This window comes from Humulus lupulus, chromosome 6, assembly GCF_963169125.1.
Source record: "Humulus lupulus chromosome 6, drHumLupu1.1, whole genome shotgun sequence".
Taxonomy (NCBI): Eukaryota; Viridiplantae; Streptophyta; class Magnoliopsida; order Rosales; family Cannabaceae; genus Humulus; species Humulus lupulus.
This window is the reverse complement of record NC_084798.1, coordinates 42,278,853-42,289,227: the sequence shown is the minus strand read 5'-3', so window position 1 is coordinate 42,289,227 and position 10,375 is coordinate 42,278,853. Positions and strand designations below refer to the sequence as shown.

At 30.8% G+C, this 10,375-nt stretch overlaps 1 protein-coding gene across 1 annotated transcript; it reads left to right on the top strand.

Annotated features, from left to right (window-relative positions):
• Positions 1 to 1,669: 1,669 nt before the first annotated feature.
• Positions 1,670 to 9,941, top strand: LOC133782102 (uncharacterized). The gene is made up of 5 exons (XM_062221292.1): positions 1,670 to 2,225; positions 6,972 to 7,081; positions 7,175 to 7,546; positions 7,995 to 8,628; positions 9,336 to 9,941. Exons 1-5 carry the CDS (start codon positions 1,973 to 1,975, stop codon positions 9,422 to 9,424), a joined length of 1,458 nt encoding a protein of 485 aa, XP_062077276.1. The 5' UTR covers positions 1,670 to 1,972; the 3' UTR covers positions 9,425 to 9,941.
• The last annotated feature ends 434 nt before the right edge of the window (positions 9,942 to 10,375 follow it).

Sequence of the window (10,375 nt, the reverse complement as noted above, 5' to 3'; positions counted from 1 at the left end):
TTACTAATGATTTTAATTCTAGTGATATATATTTAATTTTAAATTATTTATGTTTTTTATTTTTGAAAAGATTATTATTTCCTTAATAGCATCAAATTTATTTCAATTTTTAAATAATAAATTATTTACTACTTAATTTTGCAATTAAAATTTTTAGAATGTGTTATTTTTTTTAACAACTTATAAGGACTTTAAATAAAAAGTTGTATAGTGAGAAAAAAATAACCTATAACTAAAAGTACCTTTATTAAATTTATAGCTTCTAAAATTTAAATTATGTAATTTTTTTTATTAAAAATAATAAATTAATTAATATATAAGTGATACATTAAATATTTTAGATGTATAATAGAATTTTTTTATTTTGTTATTGTTTAATGAAAATATTTGTGTTAATTTCAAATAAATACATTTGATGATAAATAATCAGTTAAAATTAGAGTAAAGAGACAAAATGGGTGCTATTTTATTTAGTGTTACACCCAGATTTCGAGACTCGAGGTTGTGACCTCGAAAGCTGGATCTGTCAGGGGTGAGTTCGCGATAGCTAAAATACATGTTCGTAATCCAGACGCCGAATCTTCAGAGCAGGTGGCAACCTCGAAGATGGGCAGCCTCGAAGTCCTTATAAGCTCGAAAAACAGAGCATTCGGAGTATATCCATTGTCAGGCAGCCTCAGATCAATTGGACTGAGCTTGGCATGAGTGTGAGCTCGGAGTAAGGCGGCCTCAGCGGTATTTGCCCACTCCAAGTTGGTTTTGGGAAAATAAGGCAACTCGTAATTTACTCAGAGACGTAGGCTGGCATGATGCTGATTGCTGATCTCGAACGGCTTTATAGGTCACTTGAGAAGACGCAGTCCATGCATTCAAGATATATTTATTGTTGTAACTTCCCTACAATAAAGAGATATTAACTAGTCGGTTATACGCCCCCTGGTCTTCAGGGGACGTTTCCTTGTATATAGGAGTTACAGGCTTTAAAGCCATTAAATTTATTAATATATAGAATAACTTTCCGAAACGTGTGAGATAGTATTTTGAGATCTCCTCTATAAATAGAGAAGTCATGTACCATTGTAAAAGACCGAAACTTTGTGATCTTGCGAGAACCTCTAAAGAATTCATCCCTAAAGAATTTCTAGAAATTTCCTAAGTTCTAATAACAAAGACTCGTGGACTAGGCAGAGTTAACTGCTGAACCACGTAAAAAACTCTCATTGTTTTATTGTGTTATTCTTGCCATAGTTCTTTACTGTTTACGTGCTCTACATTTTAAGTTGACGAAAAACGGCGTCAATATTTATTTATTTATTTATGTTAAATTCTTAATTTATTCTTATTTTTAGGATTTATTTAATAATGTATGACATTGAAGATTTATGTGAGTCAAAAAATAATTGTTAGAATCTAATTGCTACAAAAATAAAATAAAATTGGAGAGCTAAGTGATAGACTTTGTAAAATTTAGGACCCAAGTAATATTTACCCTAAATATTAATTCGGATAAAATCAAAGCTTCTTTTTTTCTTTTCTAAAGGATAAATATAAAATGTTAAAAAAAAAAGAGAGAAAGTAGGTCCATTGATTGCATTAGGAATATTTGAAATTGGAAAAATTAAGACATTGTTTTATTAATTTCACCTTTGCTTCTCCTCAACGTTGGGTAGCCAACTATAACGCCAAACGAATATTGTAATAAGAGAGAGAGATAGAGAAAGAGACTCACTCAGTGCGTGGCTTCCCTGCTCTTCGCTTCTCTTCTGGCTATGCTTGTTTACTTAGAGAGAGAAAGCAAGAGAGAGAAAGTATAGTAGTAGTAGTAGTGAAAGAGTGGAAAAGGGTCTATTCTCCACCACCATCTATCTACACTTGTCTTCACCTCTTTGTGTTGTTTGTCTCTCTACTTTCCTAGTACTGAGAGAGAGAGAGAGAGAGAGAGAGAGAGAGGTTTTTCACAGATGCTCTGTAAATGGGGAAAGGTGAATTGCAAATTCTGCAACAACAGCAGAGCCATGATGAGTTCGACCAGAATCGAGACTCTTCGGGATTTTTTTGTGCGGGATGTTCGGTGGTTCACTCCCGATTCGCCAAAGATTTCAGTTTCAAATGCGTCTTCGTCTTGATTTTGACTGTATCGATTTTGGTCTCTGGGATCTTCTGGGTCCTTCCTCATCGTGTAATTAACTACGGATTTGATGCCCAAGAAGCCATCAAATTCAGTGGTATTTCTCTTCACCTTTAATTTCCTCTTTTTATGCTTCATTCTTTTGGTGTGCTAATATGGTAATCAGATGATTTTAGCAAATGGGTATACGTGGGTTTTGTATCTCTGGGTCTCATAGATGATTTTTGGGTGATTTGAGCTGTGATGGGTTTCTGGGTATTTGACATAACTAGACTAATTTTTTTGTAACTAGGAGCTTGGTTTGATAATTCTCTTCTTATTTTCAGCTTTGTGATCAGGAATTTTTTGATGCTTTTCTCTGAAATTATACTTTTGGCAGCTGCCTTTTTTAGTGGCTTCTACAAAGGTTATTGTTTTATCTTGTTTCGCAGTTTGGGGCTCTTCAGTGATTTGAAGAACTGGGAATTTGTTAGTTCATACTTGGGATTTTTTTGGGGGTTTCTTTAGGGGTTTCTGTCTTTTTAGTATATAATGGAAATGATCTACATCTATATGCCCTAGTTGTTTAATGGAATTTTTTAGAATTGTAAGCTTTATCTTTCTCTAGTTTCTACTATTTTCCGTTGCAGATAGCTTTTAGATGTAGTTAGGCACTTAGGGTTTTTGGTATGATATCAATCATATTAAATTTTCTACTACTTTTTATAATTGATATCAGTCGTAATGAATAAGTATTTCACATGACATCAAGAATTGAGTTGGAAATCCAAACATTGTGGCAAGAATATACTAAACTCCATCTCTGTTTTCTTTATATTTATTAAATCATAGCTAGTCTACAAGTGTAGGCTCATCCCTTGAGACTTGAGTTTTAATACTGCGTTTTCTGTTGAAAATTGTTCCATGGTTGCTTTTGTTAACTTTTATTATTTTTAGAAGCTATATGCAATGAGATGTACCTTTCTGGACTAGTTCCTTGGATATGGTTCCAAGGAGGAAATATAATTGTGTTAGTATTGGCTTCTTTGAATTTTGATTCTTAACTATCTTACATTAGTAGTTTGGGAGTTTAGCAGATTTTGAAATGGTAGGCATTGGATATAAAATAAGTGATTTTGACTTCCACAATTTCAATTAATAGTTTTTGGATGAATATATTGAAAACTAAGAGAGTGGAGTACTATAGTAGCTAGTAACTGTCGTCATATTCAGCCATTCATTTTGGAGAATAGCTATTGTTGTTATTGTGTGTGTGTGTGTGTGTGTGTGGTAGAAGTACAATGATGTTTAGGTTGTTTGTGCCAGTGGTTGTTTTGGGAAATTGTATGAACAAAGTTGAGGGAGCAATAATAGTCATGTTAATATGTTTAGATTCAACTACTTCCTGGGTTCCTAGTGGAGTTTTGAAAAGGGCATCTTTAGGTTGTCTTGGTTATTAGATTCTGATTTGAATTCATTTTGAGGATGAAATATTATTAAATGTTAATTGAGGAAGTCTGGCTGCTTTAGAAAAATATATCTAGTAATCTTGAATCCAGAGTTCATAATAGTGCATTCACTACAACTACACAGCCTTATAGTGATCATGTATTAGCCTTCCTTCTTAGAGGGGCTTTGTGCTGCTTCAACATCAACATATTTGTGACTGGGTACATTAGTTTCATTCTATGCGAGGCTCTTTGCTATTTATAAATAGAATAAATAACATTTTTGCCTCTCGAACTATGACCACTATGTGATTGTGTCGAATGATTCGTGATGTTAAAAATTTTCCTGAACTATGTACGTTATTGAAATATGAGACTTGTTAGATTTTGTCCTAGGTGGCTAACGTATTGATGATGTAGCATTGCCATGTGTAGAATAATTAGTAATTTTGCTTCCCAAACTTTGACCACTACCAAATTATGCATTTTTTATTAAAACTAATTTTTTTAACAAAACCTATTTTTTTTTCTTAAAAATAATAATTATATACTTAAAAAATTTTAAAAAAATAATTTTAAAAGATTAAGAAAATAAACAATACTAAAAGTTTCAAATTAATTAAATAAATTTTCAAATACTAAAAAATTAAAAATCTAATTAATAACAAATAATTTTTTTTACAATATAAAATAAATATATATTAAAATAAAAATTAAAAATAAATCCTAAAATATAGTTTGTTACTCCTCGTAAATTAAAAGTTTTTTTATTTAAGCCCTTCGTCATTCGTTCTCTTTAATTTAATGTTTTTTCCTTATTTTAGTATTTATTTTAAATTTTCATTCTAAAATAGATTTATTTTATATTTTAAAAGAAAAAAAAAACTAAAACTAAAAAAGTTATTTGTTATTAATTAAAATTTTAATTTTCTAAGGATTTGATTATTATTTTTAGAAAAATCAATATTTTTTTTAATAAAATGGGTATTATTTGATAGCAGTCAAAGTTCGAGAGTAAAATTGCTAATTATTCTACATATGACAGTGCTACATCCTCTTTAATTAAATGTTTTTTCTCTATTTTAGTATTTTATTTTAAATTTTCATTCTAAAATGGATTTATTTTATTTTGTGAAAGAAAAGAAAAAGTAAAACTAAAAAATAGTTATTTGTTATTAATTAAATTTTTAGTTTTTTAAGGATTTGATTATTGTTTTTAGAAAAAATAAATAATTTTTTTTTTGAAAAAGGGTTATTATTTGGTAGCGTTCAAAGTTCAAGGGGCAGAATTGTTAATTATTTTACACATGACAGTGCCACATCAATAGATAAAATGTCACTTCATCAATCCGTTAGCCATCTAGGATGAAATCTAATAGAAGTCTCATATTTCACTAACGTGCATTGTTCGGGAAGACTTTTTAACATCTCGAATCATTCGAAGAGCACGATCATATAGTGGTCATAGTCTATAGTTCAGGGGCAAAAATGTTATTTATTCTTATAAATATGTATATATATATACCAGTTAGAAGCAACGTGCAATGCACATTTGCTTAATTTTAAAGTTGTAAATATTGTCTATAATTTTAATAAAATATGGTTTACTGTTTTTAAATATATGTATATATATATAATAGAATGAATTATAGTTTTATAGTATATATAAATATATATATCAATAATCTCTACCTATATGACATCTAAATACATCGTTGACATATATATATTTACATTGCTACATGACTTATATATAAAATACAATAATATTTAGAAATAAAATAAGAATTGGATAGTCACAGTGTAGACTGTAATGTATACTCATCAACTATTTTTAGTTTCTAATGTATCTCGCAATGTCTTTTGGTGAATTTGATAAAGAAAAAAAAACTCTAATCATTTGATAAAAAACAAATTATCACACAAAATTATAAGATAAAAAAATAATATTTATGTCTTTATTATTTTTAAATAAATATAAGTTATTTATTTAAATCATTATAAAATATCTTAAAAATATCATATTTTAATAAATTTATTTATTTATTTTTGAATAAGTTTATGTTTGTTCTAGTTTTTGAAATTGACGGTGACAACAAAATATTATATGTTTAATATAATAATAAGTTTAATTAAATTTTATTTAAGTTATAAAATATATGTTTTTATTAATTTTAAATAATTATTATTGTAAAATATCTCAAAAATATCTTATTTTAATATATTTAGTTATTTATTTATTTAAGTTTAATTCATATTTACAATTTGCAGCTCTTAAATATAAGAATTAATAGAAAAAAATAAAAAACCATTAAAACTAATAGTTTATGTTATCTACACACTTTTATAAAAAAGAGATAACTATTTTGCTCAACTGTCAAACATAATGAAAGCACATAGATTTCGCCAACCTCTAAGTTACAATGAAAGCACATAACGTGCATAGTGGTCATAGTTATAAAATAATTAACAATGAACAAATTTATTTTCATTTTACTTTCTTTTTTGTTTTTTTTTCATCTTTAACTTACATTTGACCGTTGTGGGGTGGGCAAGGTTTTTATGCACATTTATAGTTTCAGTTTGGTTGAAATAATTTGCTTAGATTTGCTTAAACGGTTTCTTTAGAGTTTAGAATACATATGGAGAATTTGTTGATGTCCTATTTCTTTTTTTTGTTTTTTGTTACAATTTTATGGATAATTTCTTTCTTGTGACTTTTCCAACCTTGTTATTGTAAGTTGTGGATAATATTTAGATATTTACTTTATTTTCACGTATATTAATTCGCTTGTAGTCTCCAATTGCGTGGTTTCAACATGGAAGCTGAAATCAGATCCTGGAATTTAGACATTTTCTGCTTCAGATTTTGATTCTGTATATGGTTTGTATCTGAGCTTTTCAGATGTTCATTGGTAGTCCAGGATTTCTGTATATTTTAATCGAGATGTAAACACATGGGCCTGATAATATTTCAGGTTTTGAATGTTTAATTCATGCCAAGAACTTGATATAACCGTGATAATTAAGATTACATGAGTCTTATTCTTGTATGAGCAGATTCAGATAAATAGACCATAGTGAAGTTTGCTATCTATTTATTTTTATGTTTTTTGTGAGAGGGGGTGGTTTCACGTTGGAGAAGCCTTGACATATCTTATCACGACTTACTTTAAGTTGTGGAACTACTTGTTCTAAATGCAGTAAAGGAATCGATACAGTTATATATCAAACAAAGATAGAACTTGTAAAAGGAAGATAATAAGAATACAAAGTTTCAAAGCACTTTTCACGTGATACAATAACTTTCGGCCATTATATTACAATTTAAGCTTGTGTTTTTGTTGCCTTGTACAAGTACAATACCTACAGCTTTCCTTACAGTTTGATTCTAATTATTTTTCCTTTATTTCCAGCCTCTGCTCAGGCGTATTTCATATTGGAGAAACCTGTGTCAGAGCTTGTTCCTCACATTGGAAGATTAGAATATGATATCAATGCAGAAATAGGTGTCCCAGATACAAAGGTTTGACTTGAAAATTGTAGGAGTTATGTATAGTTATATATATTATTTACAGGCTGAAAAAACAAACTAAAGCTGCTTTTATCCTTCCACCAGATCGCTATTTTATCAATGCACCAATCAGGTGTGCCCAACTGGACTGCTGTGGTGTTCGGTGCTCTTCCTGATCCAATAAATGCTCAAATAAGTCCAGTGTCCTTGAGTGTGCTGCGATCATCTTTGATTGAGGTGTTTATGAAACAAACCAACCTAACGCTAACAGCATCAATTTTTGGGCAGCCATCTGCATTTGAGATTCTTAAGTTTCAAGGAGGAGTCACTGTAATTCCCATGCGATCTGCATCAATCTGGCAGATACCTCAGATTCTGTTTAATTTTACACTCAATAATTCCATTTCTGAGATATTGGAAAATATTGTTGAATTAAAATATCAGTTGAAGTTCGGTTTGCGACTAAGACCCTATGAGGTATGTTGCTTACTCAGCTGACTTTCTATACCTATTTTGGTACTTATTTCTTAGTGAGTACCAAGTTTGCTTTGCCCAATTTGAGCTCGAATACAAAAGTTATTACATTCTCTACTGTTGTCAAAATTATAATCATTCTAGAAGAAAAAGAAAATGTCTGGGAAACAGTGACACCTAAAGTAGTAATTTAAAGAATATGTTATACCGTTATTTTCTTAAAATAAAAAATTAGAATATTATTTTGTTCGCATTTATTTTACAGAATTAAGATCTAAGAAGGGAAGGTTGAAAATTTTGGATACCATTGAGTACTGGGAACAATGTTCATAATGGATGTGTGGATCCTGATTTATCAAAAGTCTCCAAGGACTATATAACTAAAATGTGAAGTTAGTTAAACATTTCTTTCTTGAGGATGCACTAATCCATGCTCCCTTTCTATATGCAGAATGTGTTTGTGCAAATAACAAATCAAATTGGTTCCACAGCAGCTGCTCCTGTCATTATTCAGGCATCTGTCATGTCTGATTTTGGGAACCTCCTGCCTCAGAGATTAAAGCAATTGGCTGAAACACTTCAAGGCTCGCCTGCAAGAAATCTTGGCCTTGATAACTCTGTCTTTGGTAAAGTTAAAAGCATCAGTTTGTCTAGCTATCTTAAAGGTACAATTTCTTCAATTCCTCCAAGTCCTTCTCCAGCTCCAGGACCAACTGATCATGCACATTCATCAATTTCCCCATTTCCTGCTCCTCCAACTTATCCTCCATCATCTCCACCTGTTGTCCTTGATCCCCAACCATGTGTTAACTGTGAAACTTCTTCTCCAGCACCATCAGCTGTTTTGCATTCTCCTCAACCTTGTCCATATCATGGCTCTAGAGTTTCTCCAAGCCCGTCCCCAACTAACTCAATTACTCCTCCGGCTTATGCTCCTACTCCTCACTCACGGCGTATGGGTCCCAAATCTAAGTTATCTCCAGATGCTTCAGCTGTACCTGATGTGGCCCATGCTCCAAGTCCAGGCAAAAGCAAGGGACAGACAGAAGGCTTGGTGTCTTCATCATTTGCTCCGTCCCCTTTATGTAAGTTACATCTAAGATTTTTCTTCTCCTGATTTATGGGAAATTGTCTAATGACTGGTGCAGGTAATTAAGGAAAAAGGTTAGGCTGGGGAAAACTTCTGGTTACGTGTTATCACCATAATATATTAAAATTTTAATATAACCTCCATTAAAATTTAAAATTTATGCCTGAAAAAAATAAATAAGAAAATGAAAGAAAGGAGAGATGTAACCTCCATTCGTCTCAGATTTTTATCTTAATGATCACAAGAATTCACAACAATGCTCCAGAAAAGATGGTGAATTAGAATATGTCTGGAAACAAGACCTGAGATTTACATCCAAGTGTAGATGCTCATTCACATGTCGATTGCATGTGCTTGCGATCATCTATACCTGGTTCTCAGTCTTGTAATGTTGGTGTCTTCATTCCTGCACCTCACTGCAATTTTACAAGTTCATTTAAAAACATATAAATCTGGTTTTTATCATTAGTTGGTAGACATTAGATGAAAGAGTTCGAAAGAGATTTCTTCCACCTAGAACTTGTTACCTGGTTTTTGTCTGCTTAACAATTTTCTTTGGCTCCTTTTTCCATTATTTGATCTTGTATTATAGCATACTTAAATTTTTCATAAATCCAAGTATAAAAGTTTTGTACTTTGCCTCATTTACACCACTCTGTGCATGATCGTCTATCTAATTGTGTGTTTCAAATGTACTTGCAGCTTCAGCATCAAGTCCTTTAAACAAGGGAATCTGGTCAATAGGATTCTCAGCCTTAATCATCTTTCATCTTCTTCGATGGTCTTGTTAATATGTCGCGTTCACAATACAATCCTCAAGAAAAAGAGTTTCCTAAAACACACAAACCCACAACATACTAATTTCTCATCTCCAGTTTTGTTTTGGCAAGGAGGTCAGATTGGCCCTAGAAAAAGATTTGACAGGTTTATTACTTTGAGGCTGAGAGCAGTCATATTAGGTGAAATCAGGAGAAAAATTACAGGTCAAAGCCAGAAGGTGGCAGGCCTCTGATCTAGCTTGTACATTTCTGTTCTCCAAAGAAAATGGTGGATATACTCTTCGCCCTGAACTGAAGAGTTAAAAGAGTTATGCAGGTTTGCATTATCAGCTTGCAGAATTCAAAAATGACCTTATGTATTAAGTTAAAAGTGTAAAAAAGAAAAAAATATATGCCAGGTTCTTTTTGAGCCTCTGCAATGCTGGCAAAAGCCAAAATGTGGTTTTTGCTTAAAGGAATAGGTTTAGTGTTACATAAATATATCAACTTCACAGCCGTATGAATATAACATGTTGAATTGTTGATAGTATCCTTTTCTTTTTTCTTGAGCTTTGGCAATTTTTTAAAGCAAATCCAAATATGGTGTTGGCCGTTTTCACCAGGAAAAGGGCAGAAAAGAAATGTATGCATCACATTTTAGGCTATCTTTTCAAAAGATTAGGACAAATTTTGGAAAAATGTTCTATTTCCACTAATAGCTCTTAAATTTTGGTACTGATTCAAAAGGTTGAAGTTGATCCATGATTTTTTTGCTTTTTCGTGAGATAACTCTATTTTTATTTATTATTTTTAATTAAAATTCATTAAATTTGGAAAATAAAATTTTCACTTACAAAATTTTTTTAAATTATTTTTGACTTTTTCGATTATTTTTTTCCACTCTTTTTCAAAGCAATACTTTATTTTATATTATTAAACAAAAAAATAAAAATAAAAATTGTCAAATACATTTATTATTTTTTT